Source organism: Odocoileus virginianus, chromosome 23 (assembly GCF_023699985.2).
Source record: "Odocoileus virginianus isolate 20LAN1187 ecotype Illinois chromosome 23, Ovbor_1.2, whole genome shotgun sequence".
Lineage (NCBI taxonomy): Eukaryota > Metazoa > Chordata > Mammalia > Artiodactyla > Cervidae > Odocoileus > Odocoileus virginianus.
Genome location: NC_069696.1, coordinates 8,051,828 through 8,077,716, shown reverse-complemented (window position 1 = coordinate 8,077,716; position 25,889 = coordinate 8,051,828). Strand labels below are relative to the sequence as shown.

Genomic DNA, 25,889 nt, shown 5'->3' with positions numbered 1-25,889 from the left:
CAGATTTAGAGACGTGTTTGATCCTTGGCTCAGGAAGATCCTCTGGAGAAGGAAATAGCAACCCACTGCAATATTCTTGCCTGCGAAATCCTATGAACTGCACCATGCCAGGCTCCTCTGTCCTCCACTATCTCTCAGAGTTTGCTCAAATTCATGTTTGTGGAGTTGGTAATGCTACCTAACCATCTCATCCTCTTTCACCCCCTTCCTTTGCCTTCAATCTTTTGAGCATCAGAATCTTTTCCAATGTCAGCTCTTTGTATCAGGTGGCCAAAGTACTGGAGCTTCAGCTTCAGCATCAGTCCTTCCAATGAATATTCAGGACTTATTTCCTTTAGGATTGACTGTTTTGCTCTCTTTGCTGTCCAAGGGACTCTCAAGAATCTTCTCTAGCACAACAGTTCAAAAGCATCAATTCTTTTGTGCTAAGCCTTCTTTATGCTCCAACTCTCACATCCATACTTGACTACTGGAAAAACCATAGCCTTGACTATGCAGACCTTTGTTGGTTAAGTGATGTCTCTGCTTTTTTAATACTGGGTCTGGGTTTGTCATAACTTTCCTTCCAAGGAGCAAGTGTCTTTTAATTTCATGGCTGCAGTCACCCTCCACAGTGATTTTGGAGTCCAAGAAAATGAAATCTGTCACTGCTTCTACTTTTTCCCCTTCTGTTTGCCAGGAGGTGATGGGACCAGATGCCATGATTTTTGTTCTTTAATGTTGAGTTTCAAACCAGCTTTTTCACAGTCCTCTTTCATCCTCATCAGGAGTGTCTTTAGTTCCTCTTCACTTTCTGTCATTAGAGTGATATTATCTGCATATCTCAGGTTGTTGATATTTCTCCCAGTAATCTTAATTCCAGTTTATGATTCATCCAGCCTGGCATTTTGCATGATGTACCCTGAAGACTCTTGAGACTCCTTTGGATTGCAGGGAGATAAAACCAGTCAGTCCTAAAGGAAATCAACCCTGAATATTCATTGGAAGGACTGATGCTGAAGCTGCAGCTGCAGTATTTTGGCCACTTGCTATGAACATCTGACTCATTGGAAAAGACCCTGATGCTGGAAAAGACTGAAGACAGGAGGAGAAGGGAGTGACAGAAGATGAGATGGTTAGATGACATCACCAACTCCATGGACATGAATCTGAGCAACCTAGGGGAGAGAGTGAAGGACAGGAGAGCCTAGCGTGCTGCAGTCCATGGGGTCGCAAAGAGTTAGACATGACTTATCAACTGAACTCTACATTAGAAAATAAATAAGCAAGATGACAATATATAGCCTTGACGTACTCCTTTCCCAATTTTGAACTAGTCAGTTGTTCCATGTCCGGTTCTAACTGTTGCTTCTTGACCTGTATACAAGTTTCTGAGGAGACAAGTATGGTGGTCTGGTATTCCCATCTCAAAAATTTTCCACAGTTTGTTGTGATCCACATAGTCACAGGCTTTAGCATAATCAATGAAGTAGAAGTAGATAATGTTTTTGGAATTCCCTTGCTTTCTCTGTGATCCAGTGAATGTTGGCAATTTGATCACGGGTTCCTTTCCTCTTGGAAACCCACATTGTACATTTGGAAGTTCTGCTGAAGCCTAGCTCAAAGGATTTCGAGCACAGCTGTGTGAGCATGAAAAATGAACACAATTGTGCGGTAGTTTGAACATTCTTTAGCGTTGCCTTTCTTTGGGATTGGAGTGAAAACTGACCTTTTCCAGTCCTGTGGCCACTGCTGAGTTTTTCAAATTTGCTGAGATGTTGATTGGAACACTTTAACAGCACTATCTTTTAGGATTTGAAATCGCTCAGCTGGAATTCCATCACCTCCACTAGCTTTGATCATAGTGATGCTTCCTATGCTTCAAGGCCCACTTGACTTCACACTCCCGGATGTCTGGCTCTAGTTGAGTGACCACACCATTGTGGTTATCCCGGTCGTTAAGACCTTTTCTGTACAGTTCTTCTGTGTGTTCTTGCCACATCTTCTTAATCTCTTTTGCTTCTGTTAGGTCCTTGCCATTTCTGACCTGTATTGTGCCCGTTCTTACATGACGTGTTCCTTTGGTATCTCCAAATTTCTTAAAGAGATCACTAGTCTTTCCCATTCTATTGTCTTCTTCTGTTTCTTTGCATTATTCATTGAAGGCCTTCTAACCTCTCCTCACTATTCTCTGGAACTCTGCATTCAGTTGGGTATATCTTTCCCTTTCTCCCTTGCCTTTTGCTTCTCTTCCTCAGCTATTTGTAAAGCCTTCTCAGACAACCACTTTGCCTTTACTGCTTGGCAATAAAAAAGGAACAAGTTATTGATGCATGCAACAACTTGGATGACTCTCTGGGAATTATGCCAGGTGAAAAAAGCCAATCTCCAAAGGTTACATCCTGTATGATTCCATTTATATAACATTCTTCAAATGTCAAAATTACAGAAATGAAGAACACACTAGTAGTTGTTGGGAGCAGGGCATGGTAATATAAAAAAGCATTAGGAAGGAGACTTATGGTGATGGAAATGTTGTGTATTTTGACCATAACAATGTCAGTATCCTGAATATGATTTTGTTCTATAATTTCACACAATGTTACTTATAGAGGAAACTGTGTAAAGGACATAAAAGATCTCTCTGTGTTATTTCTTACAACTGAATGTGAATATACAATGATTTCAGAATATTGATGAATTATAAAAAGTGGCAGATCACCTGGAAAATGGTTTGACAGTTTGTTAAAAATAAATCTATTCTGTGACTGAGCCATTCTTTTCCTGTGTAGATATCCAGGAGTAATGAATACAGTTGTCCACAGAAAGATTTGTGCAAGAGTGTTCATAGAGCTTTATTCATAATAGCTGAAACGTGGAGACAACCAAAACGTCCATGTGCAGGAGAGCAGATAAACCAATTATGGTATTTTCACACAGCGGAACACTTCTTACAAAAAAAGTACCAACACACCCAAAACACGGATGACTCTCACAAATACTATGTTAAGCAACGGGAATCAGATACAAAAGAGTACATAATGTATGGCTACATTTATATGAAATTCAGTTCAGTTCAGTTCAATCACTCAGTCGTGTCCAACTCTTTGCGACCCCATGAATCACAGCACTCCAGGCCTCCCTGTCCATCACCAACTCCCGGAGTCCACCCAAACCCTTGTCCATTGAGTCAGTGATGGCTTCCAACCATCTCAGCCTTTGTCGTCCTCTTCTCCTCCTGCTCTCAATCTTTCCCAGCATCAGGGTCTTTTCCAGTGGGTCAGCTCTTCGCATCAGGTGGCCAAAGTATTGGAGTTTCAGCTTCAACATCAGTCCTTCCAATGAACACCCAGGACTGATTTCCTTTAGGATGAACTGGTTGGATCTCCTTGCGGTCCAAGGGACTCTCAAGAGTCTTCTCCAACACCACAGTTCAAAAGCATCAATTCTTTGGCACTCAGCTTTCTTTATACTCCAATTCTCACATCCATACATGACCACTGGAAAAACCACAGCCTTGACTAGATGGACCTTTGTTGACAAAGTAATGTCTCTGCTTTTTAATATGCTGTCTAGGTTGGTCATAGCTTTTCTTCCAAGGAGCAAGCGTCTTTTAATTTCATGGCTGCAGTCACCATCTGCAGTGATTTTGGAGCCCACAAAAATAAAGTCTCTCACTATTTCTACTGTTTCCCCATCTATTTACCTTGAAGTGATGGGACCAGATGCCATGATCTTAGTTTTCTAAATGTTGAGTTTTAAGCCAACTTTTTCACCCTCCTCTTTCACTTTCATCAAGGGCTCTTTAGTTCTTTGCTTTCTGCCACAAGGATGGTGTCATCTGCCTATCTGAGGTTATTGATATTTCTCCCTGTAGTCTTGATTCTAGCTTGTGCTTCATTCAGCCTGGCATTTCTCATGATGTACTGCATATAAGTTAAATTAACAGGGTGATAATATACAGCCTTGACATACTCCTGTCCCTATTTGGAACCAATCTGTTGTTCCATGTCCAGTTCTGACTGTTGCTTCCTGATCTGCATACAGATTTCTCAAGAGGCAGGTCAAGTGGTCTGGTATTCCCATCTCTTTCAGAATTTTCCACAGTTTGTTGTGATCCACACAGTCAAAAGCTTTAGCATAGTCAATAAAGCATAAGTAGGCTTTTTTTCTGGAACTCTCTTGCTTTTTCAATGATCCAACGGATGTTGGCAATTTGATCTCTGGTTCCTCTGCCTTTTCTAAATCCAGCTTGAACACTTGGAAGTTCACGGTTCACATATTGAAGCCTGGCTTGGAGAATTTTGAGCATTACTTTACTAGCATGTGAGATGAGTGCAATTATGCAATAGTTTGAGCATTCTTTGACATTGCCTTTCTTAGAGATTGGAATGAAAACTGACCTTTTCCAGTCCTGTGGCCACTGCCGAGTTTTCCAAATTTGCTGACATATTGAGTGCAGCACTTTCACAGCATCATCTTTTATAGGTGTAAACACAATTATTATTGTTAGAGTTCTATTAGATACATATTTAAATAAGTGATACAGCTAAGATTTGCTTCAAAATAAAATAGATGGGAAGTGGTAAAGATACAAATGAAACAAGACTGGTTGCATTGATTGTTGTTTAACCTATACGACTGGATTATTGTCTGCTTTCTTTACTCCATGATTAAAAGTTTAAAATTTTAAATATGGATAAAAGACATACACAGGCAGCTTTGTTACTACCAATAAAACAGAATTGGCCTCTGAGATAGTAAGTTCTAAGGATGCTGAAGAAGTGGTAGGGAAAGTTAATGCCTTCAAAGAAATCATTGCTTATCTGCACTAGGTATTTTTAGGAAAGAGTGATTTTTTTTTTATACTTGGAAGGTATAGATTGTTTTTTTACTTATTTATTTATATTAATTGGAGTATAATTGGTTTAAAATATTTTGTTAATTTTGGATGTACAGCATAGCAATTCAGTATTTTTACAGATACACTCCATTAAAAGTTATTACAAGATAATGGCTATAATTCCGTGTGCTATTACAATATATCCTTGTTGCTTGTCTGTTTTATACATGGTGGTTGGTATCTCTTAATCCCATACTCCTAATATGCCCCTCCCCCTTGCCGCTTCTCTTGGTAACCATTAGTTTTTTTTATATATGTGAGTCTATTTTGCATATACATTCTTTGCATCATTTTTATATTCCACATGTAAGTGATGTCAAACAATATTTGTCTTTCTCTGTCTGACATTTCACTAAGCGTAATATTTGCTTGCTCCATCCACACTGCTGCTGGGAGAGGGCATCCTTAAGGGTAGAAAACCACTCAACACTCAGTGGACACCCGAGTGTAGATAACTTCTGTGTTAATTCAAATGTATGATGGTGTTAGCACATATAGACACATTGTGTCTCCATCAATTGTCCATTTGCTGTAGCAAGCTGAAGCAGTGGGATTAATTTTTTTCTACTTTCACGTGCTCTTTTGCTTTCCATAAGGACCTGATGTTATTTTGTGAGGATGATCCAAAGCCAGTTTTGCCGACAATTCCTACTTCCATTATCTCATCAATGGCGTGGTTGTCAGCAGGGCAAACAGATGTCTATAATCTCTGGGATACAGGTAAAGAATAAAAATTGTACTCAGAAATGTGAATAAGAAACACTGGACAGGTATTGTTTTTCATCAGATTTTATTTTGTGAAATATAGCAACAGTGGCTTTAACTTTGGTCCTATGGGAAAAGATTAACATGGATAAATTCAATTCACACAGGGTCCAAGAACTTTGTTTTACTATTTGTTTCAATGTTTTTGTCTATTTTGCTTTATTCATTGTCATTGTTTCATTTCAAAAATTATTAATTACAAATGTTAACTCTTTTATATTGGTAAATTTTTTTTCCCTTTAAAGCAGAAAGTTCATTTTAGCTCCTTTTCTTGTTTGTATTAATCTTCTCTGATGAAGAGCTTATATTTTTCAGAAGGAAGCATTAGATGAAAATGTGAGAAAGTTTGAAGCATGGTGTCCCACAAATTGGTTAATCATCCCTTGAGTAATTAACACTAGAGAATAGCACAGTATACTGGCCTCCGATAAATTACACGATTAAATTCCAAACAGGCTCTACTGCTACTCAAGATCTGATTGATCCACTGTCAAGCCACTCCAGCCTGTCTGTTCTCCATGAACTCAGTTTCCAATACATTCTTCCCTTGATTTTCTCAGAAAAAAAAAGGATAGAAGATTTGTGAAGATGAACAAAGCATTCTGAGTAGTTTTTATCCGCTCATATATCTTTGCTTTTATTTTCATCTAGGCATCCTTTTCCTTTTCACAGAGTTGGCTCCTTATATTCTGAGTTCCATCTTCTCCCTCATCTTTGGACCATGCTCCTTAGTTTCCCATTATATAGAGTCCCAATATCCGAAATATTAAAACTGAAGTTTATTAGTATAGTTTTACTGTAAAAGTTCACTTGTATATAAGCCAGTTCTGAGAGTGATGAGGATATTTTAATCAACCCAGAAATAAGAAATTGTGGGTTATGATGATATTTGTAGTATAAGGTTGGCGTTATTCACATAAATAATTGGTTATAAGTGGTAACAATTTTTTAGACAGCTTGTTTTTATTCTTAGAATACACTTTATGTAAATTGATCCAGATCCAGAAATTTGAAAGAAAACTTAAGGAAAATGTTTTTGTGTTTTAATATCCCCTAACATTTCCATCCCCTAATATTTTCAATAGACTTTTTTAAGAGCAGTTTTAGGTTCACAGCAAAATTGAGGGAAGGTACCAAGATTCCCCATATATCCCTCTTCCCCAGACAAAGTGAAACATTCTGTGCTATCAACATCCCACACCAGAGTGGCACATTTGTTGCAAGCAGTGAACCTACATTAACACTTTTTAAAAAAATCATCCAAAGACCATACTTTTTGTTGGCATTCACTCTTGGTGGTGCACATTCTGTGGGTTTTGACAAATGTATACAACATGTATCCACCATTATAGTATCGTACAGAGTGCATCTCTGCCCTAAAAATCCTCTATGCTTTGTCTGTTCTTTCCTCCCTCCTAACCCCTGAAAACCACTGACATTTTAAATATCTTCAGAGTTTTGCCTTTTCCAGAAAGTCATAAAGTTAGAATCATGTGGTATGTAACCTTTTCAGATGGCTTCTTTCACTTAGTAATGTGCATTTAAGGTTCCTCCATGTCTTTTCATGGCTTAATAGTGCATTTTTTTTTTATTAGTGCTGAGTAAGATATACGAGGGAATTTACCCATTCACCTACTGAAGAACATCTTGATCATGTCCAAGTTTTGGCAATTTTAGCTAAAGCTGCTGTAAATACTCCTGTGCAGGTTTCTGTGTGACATGCTTCTCTCTGCCAGCATTTTAATACAAGGAAATTGAGTAAAAATGAGCATCAGAAGCAACCCTTGAGAAGAAAAAAGTCACAAAGCATGTCGCTTGAGAGATGATTCTACTCTTTTACTTGTTTAGGACTCATCTTAATTGGAGGAGCTTTTCCGATTTTTTTTTAAAGATTTTTTTATGTGAACCATTTTTAAAATCTTTATTGAATTTCTGTTTTGAGTCTTATCTCCAGTCTTCCCTTCACACTGATCTCAAAGATAGCTTACAAATGCAGATCTTAGCATTTCATTTTTTTTCCAGCTTAAAACCTTTCAACAGTTTTCTACTGCCAGTAAGTCTAATTTTTTTTTTTTTTTTTTACTCTCATGTAAGACTTTTCTTAGTCTGGTTCCAGCCAACCTTTATGGCCTCATCACCAATACTGCCAGTATTCACAATACTTTGTGACATTCTATTACTTTCTCCTTAGAATGTCTTTGTTCCAGTTACTTCAGCTGTGTAACACATTTTTCTAAAACTTTAGTGGCATAAAATGGCCATTTATTCTGCTCACGGATTCTCTGGGTCGGGAATTAGGACAGGGCACAGTGGGGGCATCTTGTCTCTGCTCCATGACGTACATCTGGGCCTCAGCTCGAGAGCACAAAGGCTGGGGGCAGGAATCCTCTGATGGCTCATCCACTTACGTGTCTGGTAGTTGATGCTTGCTGTGTCAGCTGGGAGCCTCAGTTTCTCTCCACATGAGTCTCCTTTTGTGATCTCTCCCCATGGGCTAGTTTGGGCATCCTTGTAGCATGGTGGCTGGGTTCCAAGGTGCAACATCCTGTGAAGGAAACGACCAAGCAGAAGCTGAATAATTTCAAAAGCCACTCTAGGATACTTCCTCCCCATTCAGTTTATCAAGGCAGTCGAAAAGTCTTGCCAAAGTTCAGGGGAGGGTACAAGGATGCCTGTCTCTCAGCGGACAAGTGTCAATGTCATATTGAAAAAAAAGCATATGGGGTGGGAAGTGTATTAGCACAGTCATCTTTGGAATATACAGTCTGACACAATTCTCCATCAAATAATGAATGCTCAACAAAATCCTATTCAAACAGTAAGGCCTGGCTCGTTTGGCAGAAACCAACATGTTTCTGTAAAGCATTTATCCTTAAATTTAAAAATAAATTTAAAATAAAGAAAACAAAACAGGAAGGCCCAGCTCAAATGTCACTATTGCTATAAAATCTTTCTGCACACCACTTTGCCCATACCCCCAAAATAGAATTTATAGTTTTGTATCATAATTATTTATTTAATAAGTTTTACTTATTTTTATATTACATAAATAATAAGTGAATATATTCTGATTTTTAAAATTCAAACCATGTAGATAGAACTAAAATCTCCCTTCCATTCTTGGCTATTGTGAACAGTGCTGCAGTGAACACTGGGGTGCATGTATCCTTTCAGACCATGTTTTTCTCCAGGTATATCCCCAGGAGTGGGATTGCAGGGTCATATGGTAGCTCTATGTTTAGTTTTTTAAGGAACCTCTGCACTGTTCTCCATAGTGGCTGTACCAATTTACATTCCCACCAACAGTGTAGGAGGGTTCCCTTCACTCCGCACCCTCTCCAACATCCATTCGTGGATTTTTTTGTTTATTCTTTTATTTATTTTTATTTGTGGGTTTTTTGATGATAGTCATTTTGACTGGTGTGAGGTGATACTCATAGTTTTGATTTGCATTTCTCTAATAATTGGGAATACTGAACATCTTTTCTTGTGCCTCTCAGGCCATCTGTATGTCTTCTTTGGAGAAATGTCTATGTAGGTATTCTGCTTATTTTTTGATTGAGTTCTTTGTTTTGATGATGTTAAGCCTCATGAGCTGTAGATTTTGGAGATTAATCCCCTGTCAATTACATCATTTGCAAATATTTTCTTCCAGTCTGTGGATTGTATTTTCATTTTGTTTATTGTTTCCTTTACTGTGCAAAAAAATTGAGTTTAAGAAAGTCCCATTTTTTGTTTTATTTCCATTATTCTGGGAGTCAGAGCAAAAAAGATACTGCTGTGATTTATGTCAGAGAATGTTCTGCATGTTTTCCTCTAGGAGTTTTATTGTGTCCCGTCTTTAATCCATTTTGAGTTTATTTTTGTGTGTGGTGTTAAAGAATGATCTAAATTCATTTTTTTACATATGGCTGTCCAGTTTTCCCAGTACCATTTTTGTTGAACAGACTGTCTTTCCAACACTATGTGGTCTTGCTTCTTTTGTCATAAGTTAATTGACCATAAGTGCCTGGGTTTATTTCTGGGCTTTCTATCCTTTTCATTGATCTATACGCCTGTTTTTGTGTCAGTACTACACTGTTTTGATGACTGTAGCTTTGTAATATACTCTGCAATCAGGCAGTAGGATTCCTGCAGCTCCCTTTGTCTTTCCTAAGATCGGTTATTCAGAGTCTTTTGTGTTTTCAAACAAACAGAAAAATTTTGTTCTAGTTCTGTGAAAAGTGCCATCATCAATTTGATAAGGATCGCATTGGATCTGTAGATTTCCTTGGGTAGTATGGTCATTTTAACTATTGATTCTTCCAATCCAAGAACACAGTATATCTTTCCATTTGTTTGTGTCATCTTCAGTTTCTTTCATCAATGTCTTATAGTTTTTGGAGTACAGGTCTTTTGCCTCCTTAGGTAGATTTGTTCCTAGGTGTTTTATTCTTTTTGATGCAATGGTAAATGGGGTTGTTTGCTTAATTTCTCTTTCTGATATTTCAGAAAGTGTACAGTTACTGTATGTTGTTAGTATATAGAAATGCAACAGATTTCTGTATATTAATTTTGTATCCTGCAATTTTATCAAATTCATTAATGAGCCGTGGTAATTTTCTGGTAGCAGAAGTTCTTAATTTTCATTCTTTATGATTTGTACCTTTTTGTATCTTGTGATCTAAAAAAATTCTTTCTTGTCTGAAGACCATAAAGGTTAAGATTTTTATAATTTTGCTTTCCACAGTTAAACTCTTAATGCAGCTGGAACTGGATTTTGTGTATGGTTGAAGCAGGAGTCCATTTATACTTCTAAATGGATAACCAGCTGTCCCAGCATCAATTATTGAAAAGTCTGTCCTTTCCCTGATGAACTGAAGTACCATCTATAGCCTAAAGCAAGTTTACACATATGCATGAATTTTTGTTTCTCAGCTGTCTGTTCTGTTCCACAAGTCATTTGGCTACCCCAGAACCAACAAATACTAATTACTCTACCTTTGTAATAATTCTTGATGACTTTTCCTTTATCAGGAAGAGTTATTGTTTCTTTTCTTTTATTTATTTTTTGACCCTTTGCTTGCTTTCCCACATAAAAGCTTATCATGTTCCTTGAAAAAAGCCTCTTAGAGTTTTTTTATTGGCTTGCCAATCTTTAAATCAATTTGGAGAAGTGACCTCCTTACAATATTCTGTTTACTTAAGTCTTCTTCACTGAGTTGGCCTCTCTGATAGCTCAGTTGGTCAAGAATCCACCTGCAATGCTGGAGACTCCGGTTCAATTCCTGGGTCAGGAAAATCCCCTGGAGAAGGGATAGGCTACCCACTCCAGTATTCCTGGGCTTCCCTTGTGGCTTAGCTGGTAAAGAATCCGCCTGCAATGCAGGAGAACTGGGTTCGATCCCTGGCTTGGAAAGATATCCTGGAGAAGGGAAAGTCTTACCCACTCCAGTATTATGGACTGTAGAATTATGGACTATACAGTCCATGGGGTCACAAAGAATCAGACACGACTGAGCAACTTTCACTTTACTGTGTTATATTTTATAGTTTTTCCCCACACAAGTCTTACGTATCTTTTGTTAGATTTAGTCCTGTGTACTTTATTTTTTGTTGCTACTGTTAAAGATATAATTTTATAAATTGCATATTGTAACAGTTTGTTGATGATGCAAATGAGTAGAACTAATTTTTTTATATTGATTTTTTTAGCCAGGAAACTTGATCAACTAATTCTTACCAATTTCCCTATAGATTCTTCTCAGTTTCTTATGTTGAAAATCATATCACTTGTGAATGATGGCAGGTTTATTTCACCCTTGTAAACTGTACCTTGTATTTCATTTTCTTTTTTTCTTTTTTTTTTTGTATTTCATTTTCTTACCTCACCTTGCTAGGCAGAACCATTCAGGGAGTGCTGAATTGAAACTGTGATTGTGGTCTTCCTAGATTCAGTCTATATCTTGAAGAAAATGATTTCAACATTTTTCCATTAAGATGAGTTTACTGTATGTTTTTTGCAGATCTCTATTCCTAATTTGTCAACAGTTTTATCATGAATATGTGTTGAATTTTTATCCATTTTTATTATCTATATTGATGGTTATAGGTTTTTCTCCATTAAGCTGTTAATTTGGTAAAGTAGCTGATTTCCAAATGTTGAAACAACCTTGAATTTCTGGAATACACTCAATTTGGTGATGATATATTATCTTTTATATATCTTGCTGGGTTTGATTTGCTAATGTTTTATTTAGGAGTTTTGCATCTGTATCCATGAGTGAAATTAACCAGGACTATTTTCTCATATTTTCTTTGTTATGTTTTGATACTGAGATGTTGCCAGACTCATAAAAAGATTTGGAAAGTATTTGCTCTTTGTTTATACACTGGAATAATTTGTGTAGGGTTGTTCGTGAGATGATATGAAAGTAGATATTGGATTCTGTACCTTCACTAATGGTGCTGGCAGAAGGACTGCAGGCAGGGAAGGCAAATGGCTACCCAGAATACATCTGTCTCCTCATGAAGACAAAGCACTGTCCCCTCTATAATGGATAGGTCCAATACAGTCAACCTGACACCAGGTAATTGGCTGCTTTCCCTGGAAAATGGTGCCATGTTAGGGATATAGCATTAACTTCTACTCTTAACAGGTTGGGCATTCAGCAGCTATGGTAGGCAGGTCACCTTGATGACAGAAAGCTCATGTGTTGAACCCATGCATAGTCTCCACCCCTACCACACAGCCAAAGTCCACTGCACAGCCACTAGAGTGACTAAGGAAAGAGGATGGTTGACGTCCATTAAACAGAGCGTCTTGCCCGTCTGATTTCTGAGAGCCTCTCCTGTAGTGAATGTCCTCAGACAGGCACTTCTGTGGGACATGAATGTCTTCACACAGTGTGCACATACACCCTGAAGATTAATCCACGTATTGGTCTCTGATCTTCCAATCTTTTTCTTTCCAGGTCCCTGATAGCCCCCATCAGCCATGAATTGCTTCTTGCCTTCCATGTGAAATGTGCATCTGCTTGCAATTCTGTCTTCTGGAGGATTTTCCTACTCTTTCAGGGCACTTGTGAGTGAGGCTCTGATTTAGCAGTTAACTACTGCTGGCTACTGCTGGCATTCCTGAGATTCATCTGTAAACCAGTCCTATGCTTTTCTCTCTTAACTGGCAGTTCTACATGGAGCTAGGGGTGGAAGTTGAGAGGGTAGTAATAAATAATGGGAGCAGATTTCATGGAGTCTGAGCCATCTGTTTGTATAGTTTCCATGGGCCTTCTGGCTTGGCCTGGACTCATCTATTCCATTTGATTTTACAGTAGAATGCTGCTGTGCATGTCCCAAATCTTTGTCCTCTAGACTAGGTAACACCCATTACATGATGGCCACATAGTTGTGTGGTGTCCTGAGGTGTAGGCAAAAGAAGACATGGCTTTACTCCTGAGTCCTAGAGGTCAGCTTTGTGATTTTCCTACTGGGGCTTACGAGATGCTCTGCTTACCACCTTTCTCTGCATCAGGCACTTGCATTGGTTCAAGGTTATATGGTCCAGCTGTCTGAGAAGCTTATGCAGTGGTCTTGGCCTGTGGCAGAACCCTTTCTTGCTTTGATTCCCCACTGAAGAATCACAGTAAATGGTCAGAGCAGCACACCCAAATGTGGTATACATTGCCTCTGAAATTCCAAGACACCTGTTTTACTATGATTTATTTCTTTGTGTTGGATAATTCAAGGGGCAGCAACTTGTCTCTCACTGCTTTTTTTTTTTTTTTCCGGCTGCATCTGGGCTTGCAGCATGTGGGCTCTTAGGGGGATCTAGTTCCCTGAACAGAGGTGGAACCTGGGCCCCCTGCATGGGGAGCACAGAGTGTTAACCACTGGGCCACCAGGGAAGTCCCAACGACTTGTCTCTCACTTTAGAGGGGATATGTTAACATGCAGCAGACCACTGAATACTCTAAAAACTCCACAGATGTTGCTACCCTAGAGCATTCTGAGGATTTATCTCCCACCTCTGCATGCATGAAGTGCTAAGAGGACTTGTTTCTTCCTGCCTATTAAGTCCAGTTAGCATTGTATCATCAACATAAAGGACCAGTGTGTTGTTCTGTGGGATATCAAGGAAATCCAGGTCTGTCTGGTCTCTGTTGAAAGAGATTGAAGCGAGACAGTAAAGCTATACTCTGTCTCTGCCACATGAAGGCCGATTCTCATTATTAATAGAGGTTTTTAAAGAAACATTTCTAGGCCAGTAACTGGGCATAAGATTCCAGGGGCTGTGTTGATTTTCTCTAGAAAAGATACCACAGCTGGAATTACAGCTATGATTGGCATCACCACTTGATTATATTTGCAATAACCTCTAGTCGTTCCCCACAAACCATCTGGCTTTTCACCATCCCTATAACTTTTAAGTCTTTGATGGTAGTGCTAATGTCTGCAGTTTCCCAAAAAATTTTTTGGAGTGAGGGGGTATAATTAATTCTTGAGGTTTCTACGTGGTCCATCTAACCATAATAGCCTGAACTCCATGGGTTGTGAAACTAAAGTGCCGATTCTGCCAGTTACTAAGTGTATCTATTCCCATTATACATTCTGAGACCATGGAAATAACTGGCGGTAGGTCTGTGGTTTTACTGGACCCATTGTGAGCTGGAGCCTAGGTGGAGACTTCATGTGTCACCTGGTTTCCATAAATCCCTACTGAGTAGAGCATAATGGCATTGTTGGATCTCCAGAGATTGGTGTCAGTTACAAGCCAGTATCTAACAAGTCCAGGGAGCTCTTTGTGTTTCCCTTTCCAAGGACAGTCACTATTGTAAATGGCTTCGGGTCCTCTAGGGAAGGTTTAGGAGAAGATTTACCATATATACCTGCGGTGGGTGTCTCAGGATTCTTTCTCAAGGGGATCTGACCTTCCCCTCAATCAGGAGATTCTGGCTTTGTGAACTGGCTTCAGTTTAGGAATTGAGTAAAAGACCATGACTTCTCCCATAATGACACTAATTAGGTTTTCCATCCATGTATGGTAGAGCAGCGTCTGCAATGTGGGAGACCTGGATTCGATCCCTGGATTGGGAAGATCTCCTGGAGAAGGGAAAGGCTACCTACTCCAGTATTCTGGCCTGGAGAATTCCATGGACTATATAGTCCTTGGAGTCACAAAGGGTCAGACACAACTGAGCGACTTTCACTTTTTTCACTTTTTCATGTAGAGCAGCACTTCGTAGGTTGCCCACCTATTTTCTATTCATCTTGTGATTCATTAGCCATTACTGTATATCCCTGAAAGTAAAAACAAACATACAAACAAAAAACCTGATATTGTTGCATCCCTGTGGCTTACTTTGGTTCTTGTGCCTCCCTTGTCTCTAAGATTCAGTTCAGTTCAGTCACTCAGTCATATCCGACTCTCTGTTACCCCTTGAACTGCAGCACGCCAGGCCTCCCTGTCCATCACCGTCTCCCGGAGTTTACGCAAACTCATGTCCATTGAGTCAGTGATACCATCCAACCATCTCATCCTCTGTCATCCCCTTCTCCTCCGGCCCTCAATCTTTCCCAGCATCAGGGTGTTTTCAAATGAGTCAGCTCTCCGCATCAGATGGTCAAAGTATTGGCGTTTCAGCTTCAACATCAGTCCCCCCAGTGAATACCCAGGACTGATCTCCTTTAGGATGGACTGGTTGGATCTCCTTGCAGTCCAAGAGACTCTCAAGAGTCTTCTCCAACACCACAGTTCAAAAGCATCAATTCTTTGGTGCTCAGCTTTCTTTATAGTCCAACTCTCACATCCATACATGACTACTGGAGAAACCATAACCTTGACTAGATGAACCTTTGTTGGCAAAGTAATGTCTCTGCTTTTTTAATATGCTGTCTAGGTTGGTCATAACTTTCCTTCCAAGGAGCAAGCGTCTTTTAATTTCATGGCTGCAATCACCATCCACAGTGATTTTGGAGCCCAGAAAAATAAAGTCAGCCACTGTTTCCACTGTTTTAAGCTGTTACCACTCCAGGATGCCATTATCCCCACTGCGATCAGGAAACCCAGTCCGGCTGCATCATCCCTTGGGTCATCTCTAGTCTGCAGATGACAAACACTACAAACTCTGTAGTGATGCTGGTGCGCTGTCACAATAGTTTCTAGTGCGTTGGTGAAAAGAGTTTATTCCAGGGCAGTTAGAAGATGTCCGAGCACACTGCATGTAATGGGTCCCTTCCAACGGTCCCATCTCCCGGAGCCTTTAAGCTTCCTTTCACAGCCTGCCAGGGGAGTGCGTTTCTTCTGAAGGCCACTGCTGAGTCCACACACACAGTGTTCGCTCACTCCTCCTCTGGCTCTTGGTGTGTCCCTCTTTTCAGGTCCTGCTGAAATGTTCCAGCCTAGGGAGGCTTTCCTCAACACAGTATTAAAAACTGACGCTTCACCACCTCCACCGGTATACCCTCCCCTCTTTCCTGCTTTATTTTCCTGGTAACACTTAGCATCATCCGATGTGCTGTGTCACTTGTGTGTCTCTTTGATTTTGTAAGAGAGTCATTTGATTCGGGGGTTTCATGGATCACCCCAGCGTGGTGACTCTGCATTACCTGAGCGCTGACGGTGAACGCCGCCCTTGGCCACTTCCGGTGTGTGTGCCGTGTTCAGGCCGTGGCTCACGGGCCACGTGCGTCGCGTTCATGGCTTCCCTTTTGAGGGCGGCTGCTCCATGCTTTCACATTTCCCTGCAGGTGTCTTTCTATCGATCATCAGTCTTATTGCAAAGCATGTTTTTTAATTAGAGACATGATCACAGAAATTTGAGTGGTTATCAACATAGTAACTGTGTATTATATGGTTGGTGAAGAAATTCAGTTAAAACCTTTTTTGAAATTTAATTGTTCCCACCTTATTAACTTCAAAAATCTGGAAAATATGATTCGTGCATGAAAAATTGACATGAATGGAACTGTGAAAGGTTCTTACTAAAATGAATAAGGCAAAGCCACAATCATCTGCAGAAGTCAATTAAATAATTAAAAGACTAGAAAGATGGTAACTATATTTAAAGATGTCACCTTTTATTTGTCATGCAGTGGCCGACTCTTTTCATCATTGCAATGATTAAAAGAAACACTGACTTTTGAATTATTTATGCATGTTAGATCAAGAGCCATCCCACCTAAATCTTTTTCTACATTACTAACAAGTGCATGTATTATAAAAATATCATATAACTCTCTGAGATTTCAAATTAGGAGAAACAGTCTTAATATAAACTAAGGTGACAGGTTCTTTATCAAATGACTGTGACGCCTGAGGTGTATACGTCCCAATTTGACTTTATTTGAGTGAAACAGATGGGTATGTATCTATTTCCAAGTGAGTGAGTTATGCATCCTACAGCTCTTTACTGAATACCTACTGTGTGTCAGGCCCTGTGCCAACTGCTGGGTATACGATGATGATAAGATCCCTGAATTTATGTAGCTTCCAACCCAGGGTCTAATCAGGACTGATCAGGTCTGATCAGACAGATGAGGTAAGTGTCAGGCTAGAGAGTGGCCAGGGAAGCACACGAGAGGGCGCCCAACTTTGACTTCAGATGTTAGGGGAGACTTTCTAGAGAAAGTGATGCTCAGGAACCTGAAGAGTAGGTGATGACTAGACTGTCAGCGCTGGTGTCATGTGTGCGCTGGGTATACTTTTATGCACTTTAACTCATTTACTCTTCAAAGCCGTCTTACAGGATAAATGAAGAAAATCCACACAGAATTTTTGAATAACTTGCCCAAGGTCACAGAGCTTGGAAATGACAAAGTCAGGATTTAGACCAAAATAGTCTGATCCCCGAGCCTATGCTGATGTGTTTCAAACCTTTTAACTGTGATCTGCAGTCCGAAATGCCTTTTGTGTAATGACCCAGTACACACAAACACGCACCAGAAACAGTAGTGTTGCAATAGTTATTGGAGATGTACTCTGATCCGTTCTATTTTATTCTAGACAGTTTTTAAAAAGAATATTAGATGTGACCTACAAAATCGATCTCATAACCTACTAACAGATCACAACCTGCAGTTTGAAAAAACACTTCACTACACTGTTTTGCCTGTTACACAGACTCAGCCAGACCAAGTGAGGGAAGAAGAACAGAATATCTTAGGTTGGGTGTGAACAGTGTGTGAGAGGACAGCGGGTGGGGTAAGAAGAAGTTGGAAGGGGATTGGTGATCTTTAACCAGAGACCTCACACTGCTTCCCAGCCCTCCCACCAGCTGAATTCACAGTCAGCAGTCAGCAGTCTGTTACCTGAAAGAAGTCCTCACAGAACCCAGCTATCTTCGTATCCTGACCTCAGACTTCAGCCTCTAGAACTGTGAGAGAGAAATTTCTGTTGTTTCTAAGCTACCCAGTCTGTAGTACTGTGTTATCGCAGTGCTAATGGACTAAGGCAAGCATGTGCTGGAGGAGTTTCAGTTGTGTCTGGATAATGATGGGGAGCCTTTGAAGTGATTTAAGCAAGGACTTGAGATGACCAGATCTTTCTTGCTTTTAGGAAGATGACTGTGGATGTGGTGTTAAGAAAAGACTGGATGAGGACAAATGAGGAAGAGCAGTCAGGGGTCAAAACAGAACTAAGAACATTTCTAAAATGCAGCTCTGATCTGGTCAGAAGTCTGAAAGGCTCCCCTTAGGACAAAGTCTAACACCTTAGCCTGGAGGATAAGCTCCTTCCTCATTGACCTCTGCTTTCATCTGTAGCCTGCCTTTTACCTCCTTCCTCCTCCATCACACGCAGTGGTCTAGCAATGGATGCCAAGCAACTTGCCAAAATGCCATGTTCTCTCACACTTTGCATCTGCCCCTTCCTCTGTTCTCCATTCCTACTCATTTGAATGTTTAGGGTTCAGCGAAATGTTGCTTCTTCCAGGAAGCCTTTCCTGACATGCTGGAGACAGGGTTATTGTTCCTCCTCTGGGCTTTCCGGTCCTGTCACTTCATGGCAAATAGATGGGGAAAAATGAAAACGGTGTCAGATTTTATTTTCTTGGGATCCAAAATCACTGTGGACAGTGACTGCAGCCACAAAATTAAAAGACGTTTGCTCCTTGGAAGAAAAGCTATGACAAACTTAGACAGCGTGTTAAAAATCATAGACATCACTTGGCCAACAAAGGTCTGTCTAGTCAAAGCTATGGTTCTTCCAGTACAGATATGGAACTTTTTCACAACTTTCACATGTACAGATGTGAGAGTTGGGTCATAAAGAACGCTGAGCGCCGAAGAATTGATGCTTTCAAAATGTGCTGGAGAAGATTCTTGAGAATCCCTTGGACAGCAAGGAGAGCCAACCAATCAATCCTAAAGGAAATCAACCCTGAATATTCATTGGAAGGCCTGATGCTGAAGCTGAAGTTCCAATACTTTAGCCACCTAATGCGAAGAGCCAACTTATTGGAAAAGATCCCAGTGCTGGGAAAGATTGAGGGCAAGAGAAGAAGGAGCTGACAGAAGATGAGATGGTTGGATGGCATCACTGACTCAATGGGCATGAGTCTGAGCAAACTCCAGGAGATAGTGAAGGACAAGGAAGCCTGGCGTGCTGCAGTCCATGGGTTGCAAAGACTCAGACATGACTTAGCAACTGAACAACAGCAACAAAATATAAACCAAGGGGAAATGCATTATGGGGAGAAGCAAAAGCAAAAGGACCAATGATGAGGCTCTGGAGACTGTCCAAATGACCATGGCTGAGGCAGGGCAGTGGCTATGGAGGAAAGTGGGCGAGTTTGGCCTACAGTTTAGAGTTCAGCCCTGAGGATCTCCTGATGGTCAGTTGTCAGCATGAGGAAAAGGATGGAAACAAAGATGATTCCTAGTTTCCTGCCTTTATGAAGTGAATGTGTGGTGGTGCCATTTACTGAGAAGGGAAGGATGGGAGAGAACAGGTTTGGGGATATAGTAAGAGTTGCATTTTGAGTTCTATATTTGTTCTGGAAATATTGACTATCAGTACACTAGAATAACTGAATTCCACCTTAGATGATTATTTTTCATATTTCTTTAATCAGTCTTTCCTTAAGACACCTAATTAAAGATTCTATGTGTGCTTTCTGGATAGTGGTTTTGTCTGCAGTACATTTCAGAGATCTGAGAATTTTATTACTATTTTAAAAAGTGTGGCATGCCTTGAATGTAGGTCATCATCAAACATGCCCAATCCCTTAATAAGATTCAGAGAGAAATCTAGCAGTTAATCATTTTGCCCTTCTTGTTGATCACAGTCCAGCATATCCAACATGTTCAAGCTACAGCTTCATTTCCCTGAAGTTAACAGTTTTAACAAAATGGAAATAGTGGTGGTTGAATCTCTCTTCATGTTTCTATCAATACCATCTGTATACAGGCCATGTCTTGGGAGGGAGCTAATGCTATATGCCATGAGTCTCCACACACACCCCCCTCTTTGGAGGAGCAGTGAAGAGACTGCTACTCACTGACCCAGTGAGAGGGGCTTTGAGATATATTCCCTGGAGTTGGAGAACCAGTGCCTGACTCATACCTGGAATTTTAGCCAGGATCTGACTCTGGCCCAGAGAGGGAGACACTGACCAGTCATGTTGGCAGTAAAGCCACTGACGCCTGGTGAGTTGGTTTTGGCCTGTGCCCCAGAGTTGATCAGAGTGGGGAGCTGCCCAGAGGTGGGGTAGGCAGGACGGAGAGCCATCGTGGTCATCTTGGGTCCTGCCCAGCAGGGCTGCCTGGAGGGCAGAGAGACCTCGGCAGAAAGAGCAGCGACCACCAGCATTATGTGACCACAGCAGGGGCCAGTGAGGAAGAGACAGACCCTTGTCTCTTACCTGTCCCTCACCCACCCCTATTTGAGCACCTCAGAGGAGCTAAACTTGTAGGAGGGAGCTTTGTTCCTTAAGTCGACCTCCAGAAGACAGAGGGAAAGAAAACTAAAAGAGTGGCCAGAGCAAAAGCCAGGTGGGACAGCCCCTGGTGTGCGGGGGAACCTTGGAGGTACTTGAGAATGACTGACTCACCGTGGGGCAGGCACGAGAGTTGGAGCTCTGGATACATGGACGAAGACTCTCGCTCCTCACATCCGTACTGTCTGTCTTTGATCTCTGTGCTGTGCTTTTGAATCTTTGTACCTGTCTTCCAGTTCCCAATTTTCTCTTCAGCTGGAGTTAATCTGCTGCTTAAATCAACCAGTTACATTTAAATTTTCGGTTATTTTATTTTTCATTTTTAGAGGAGGGCATGCAGACCACTCCAGTATTCTTGCCTGGAGAATCCCATGGACAGAGGAGCCTGGTGGGCTACAGTCCATGGGGTCGCAAGGGGTCGGACACAACTGAGCGACTAAGCACAGCGCAGCACAGAAGTCTGTTTGGATCTTTGTCAGATCTATTTGGTTTTATTTATTTATTTACTTTTAGCCATGCCCTGTGACATGTGGAATGAGGGATCTTAGTTCCTCTCCAAGGGATTGAACCTGCGCCCCCTGCATTGGAAGTGCAGAATCTTAACCACTGAACCAACAGGAAAGTCCTTTGCTTCTATTTTTATAATTTCTTATTTCTTGCTCATGTTTTCAAGCTTTTATTTCTTTATAGAAGTTAAATATACCTGTGGTCATTTTATCTTCTGTGTTTTATAATTCCAATGAACTAACAATGTCTGAAGGCTTTGCTGGTTTAATTCTGCTGACTTTTGTATTTGCAAGCACAATGTACAGTACATGATCCATCTTTAATATATTCATTGCAAAAATGAATGAATGAAAACATGTGAAATAAAAAGAGCAAAGGAAACAATAGATAAATTATAATATAGTGTTATAAATCATATTATTAAAATGTAAGCTGTGGAGGAAATAGGTGAAGGAGATTAAGAGGTACAAACCTCCAGTTACAAGATAAGTAAGCTATGGGGGTAGAATACAGCATAAGGAATATGTCAATAATATTGTAATAACTTTATATGGAGACAGATGGTTATGAGACTGGTCATGGTGATCATTTCATAATGTATGCCAAGGTCAAAGCACTATGTAGTACACTTGAAGCTCACATAATATTGTACATCAATTATATTTCAATTAAAATGCATATATATATGTATAAGCAGAGAACTGTAAGAACAAAGACCATCCCCCTCTGCCCAAAGAAGAGAAACTGTACGTAGCATCTTAGGTACTCTGCAAGGTATTTTCCAAAGGGACATATATAATATGTGAAGTTTTAATAGGTGAGAGGTTTTCATGTGTGCTTATTTTGAGTAACTTATGCTTCATGAGAAATAGCAGTTACTTTTGAATTCACAATTTAAATTATATTTAAAGTTTGTTACAGTATTTCAGACTTAGGCATGATTTTTACTCAGTGTTAAGGTAAAAAATAGTTTATCACTGGTCTGTACATCTAGGGGGAAAATGTTTGACAACTGTAGTTCTTCATCGTCATCTCTCCACAACACACCACCTCCCATGTTCTCAAATACAAGAACCAGTACTCACAGTCTTGCGTTATGCTTTGTGGTCTGCGAATGCAGAAATTTCCGGAGGGAAGGGAGAGTACATGATGTGTTCAGGTCCCCATCTGCATCCAGACAGGGCCATGGCGGCAAGTCCCTCATAATGCCACTTCTTCAGACTGTCCTGGAAGAACAGTACCTGTTTACTACATTTGTTTACTTTGGGCCAGGTACCATTTCAAACACTGTGTATGTTTAAGTCATGTCAGAATTAGACCTATGACCCAGTTCTGCTTAATATTTTACTCTCCTGGAGTCACATGCAGGGTTTCATTGTAATTATAAGGATTGGCTGGATGGTCACAAACTCTTGCGCCTTTAGGCACCTGCCCGTTGCAGTCAGCCTGGAGTATGCTCTGTAGCATGCGGAGACCTTGGCCTGCCAGAGACCAGATCCACTTAAACTCTAGCCTAAAAGACAGAAAACGTTGCTGTAGGTAATGATCACCAGCTTCCTGAAGATATTTAGAGCTTCAGTTTTGATAATGATAATCTGTTAAGGGAAATTAGGATTTTTATTATTGGTGAGACCATAACTATGGTGTAAAATTTAATAATAAGCATCCAGTACCTATTTTATTGGGTTGGTCAAAAAGTTTATTCAGGCTTTTCCGTGATATGTTACAGGAAAACCCTAACATACTTTCTGACCAACCCAATATAATCCAATCATTATGATCCATTTTCTTTTTTGGTGGGGGGAGGGTGAAATTAACAACTATTTATTGCTGTGATCATCCTATCTCTTCTCCTAGTGTTTTTATCAGTGACAATGCACACTGGCTTTTAAGACCACTGTCCCTGAGTCCCCTTGCCAGAGGTGCTAATTTATTTGGTCTTGGTGTAACCTGACCCAGGGCAGTCTTAAAAGCTCCCCTGGTGGTACAATCAACTTATTAAAGTGTTGGGCAGGATTTATTCAAGTTGAACATGGTTCTGTGAGGTCACGACAAACACTGACACCTTCCTTCCTGAATCCTTGCTCCTGGGAAGTGGACTCAGGTTCCCATGATCTCTGGTCATAATATCACCACCAGCCGATCAACACACATCCTTGTTTTGTGTGTGTTTCTGTCTCAAGACACTTTACTTTATACAGTTGCTTCATTAGCATTAAACTCACAGCTCATAGCACAACATTGCAATCCATTTTCATGGCCTGAAAGTCTTCAGCTGTTCCACTTGATGACTTTTAAAAAAAGCACCTTTAAATGTGTCCATATCTCTATTTTTCTATGCAAAGCTAAGCCATTATCTCAAATATATATCAAAAGAAGTAGTAAATATACTTGGCATATTTCATAACTATAATTCCAAATATATTTCCTTATTTTAATATTTGGATATAATATATACTACAGTGAAGTATGATGATACATGATAAAAAGTTCTCAGAATCTACAACTGTGTGTATATACATCCCCCCTACACACCCACACATACATACACACACTTAACATAGATCATTTATAATGATTATTTGGGGCTTTCTGTAAATATTTTAAGGTAAATATATTAAGATTTTCATGTCAAACATGTTATTTAACTTTCACATTAAATATCCATTTTAAATTAATAGCTTGTCTACTTTAAACGAATATATTAATGAGCAATTCAAATCACCCCTCTGTGTTAATAATTTATAACTGTGGCCTCTTAGCAAAATGGCCTTATTATCTTCAGGTCCTATTTTCTCTGATTAACATAATTACTAAAGTAGAAGCTCCTTTAGTTATACAATTTTAAACTACAGAAAGACTGGTGTGGCATCCGTCTTTTGTCATGCTTGCCAGCTCTGTTTTGTAGCTGTAGTTAGATACTGTGTATCAGACCAACAGAATTGATCACAGCAATAGCCTGTTGGAATATAACACCCATTATTAGATCCACAGTATAATAGAATATAAAATAATTTGCAATGATTATAGTACCTGAAACAAGGCAGTGGAATTATTGAAAATTGTAAAAGAGCTACCAGTATGGGAATGTTCCTGTCTGTAGGCAAGATTTCTCAACTCAGAATTAAATCTGATGTTCTGTTTTAAAAATGATTTCATCATTGTCTCTGAACCAGCAAAAACATTTTCCAGGACCTTCAGCAGCATAGCTGTTTCTCTTTTGTCCTTAGGCTCAAAGCATGGAGTTGTGTTGTTGGCTGTCTTTTTTTCTTCCCTTGCTTCAGGCATTTTGGTGATAGTCTGTATTTAAATTTGCTGTCTGATGTCCTACATAGGGAATAAGCTTCTTCCTAAAGATAACTATCAAGAATATCCAAACCAGTTTTAATATGACTGACATTTCAAGGTCCTATTTTGCATTAATCAAGTATTTTACCAGGTGTAAAGTACTGTTACAATAAAGAAACTGAGTACAGTCTCATAATTTAATTCTAAACTTCCCATCCAGGAGTCTGCTGAATAGATACTTGAGAATAAAGCTTTTTGACATTCAGGTTTAAATGGAAAGAAAATAAGAAACCAGATAAAGCAAGCCAACCAAATTAATTCACCCTGTATTCCTCTCTGCCATTTCAGTGGAACTCACAGACATTCTCTGCGAGAGAAATTTGGGGATCCCTCATGAAACAATCCCTTTAGTGTTTTAGTGTTTACAGAATATCCACTTTTGTGCTTTGTGTTTGAGCATAAAAAGAGAAACCTTTTGCTGTTCTCCATCAGACCCCCACAGGTTCTCCTGGGCTTCCAAAAATTTTCCATAGACGCTATTCTCTTTTCATATGAATCGAAGAAAAAAACCTACCCCACCCATGCCCCCTCCTGGGAGAAGACAAACAGGCACAGATACATAGGCCAACTGTGTACTTAACTCTGACCCCCTCTGCAGGGTCCCACATTCCTAAAGGCAGCCCCAGGGACAAATGTCCTGATCCCAAAGCTCCAGTCACTTCAGTTATGTATCATTACAACAACTGTTGGGCAAGAAGTACTTGGTGCAGCTGGTTCGCTTTATTCCTTCTCATATTCCCCTAATAACAAGAGCATTGACTTAGAAATCAGGAATTTGGGGTTCTGGTCCTACTTCTGCCCTTGAATCATTTTGTGAGCCTGACAAGTCACTTGACCTCTAGAAATCTCAGGTTCTCCTGTGTATCACAAAAGGACTGAATTAGAATGTCCTCTAAGACATCTCTTGTCCTCCACTCATGTTCCTTTTAACAACTGGATCATTCAGATAATGATTCCTTGAACAAACATTTATCAAGTGAATGTTAGGCACTCTGTCAGTCACAGATTGAACAAGTTGAACACAATATGTGCCGTGAGTGGGTGTGCAAACTCTAGGGGGTGCCAGAGCTGTCAACAAACTCTAAGAGGTGTCAACAACAAGATTTATTTATTGCTGACATCAGAGCTTAGTGCCTGCCACATACTAATACTTAATAAATATTTGTCAAATGAATGAATAATATTTGAAATATGATGTGTGTGCATGCTTAGTCGTGTCCGACTCTTCCCAACCCCATGGGCTGTAAATATTTGAAATGATAAGTGAAAACAAGAATATTCACATTGTATCATGCAGAACAAAGAAAAGAGGGATTCATTTTAACTTGGAGGATATAGAAAGGATTTCACCAAGGAGGCAGTATTTGAATTGAGTTTAGAAGAGTGGAAAGGTTTTTGACAGAGAAGAGGGTAAAGATGAGGATGTTCTAGACTGAAGGAAGAGCACAGAGAGACATGAAAGTGTATGTCCACCT

The 25,889-nt window shown here is 39.9% G+C and overlaps 1 protein-coding gene across 3 annotated transcripts in view; it reads left to right on the top strand.

Moving 5' to 3' along the window:
- ENTHD1 (ENTH domain containing 1) overlaps positions 1–25,889 on the top strand; it is an 87,517-nt gene that overhangs the window by 43,785 nt on the left and 17,843 nt on the right. For all 3 annotated transcript variants that reach the window (XM_070453366.1, XM_070453365.1, XM_070453364.1), the window contains exon 5: positions 5,479–5,602. In XM_070453366.1, the coding sequence (XP_070309467.1) occupies positions 5,479–5,602 (124 nt within the window). The remainder of the gene's footprint in view (positions 1–5,478; positions 5,603–25,889) is intronic.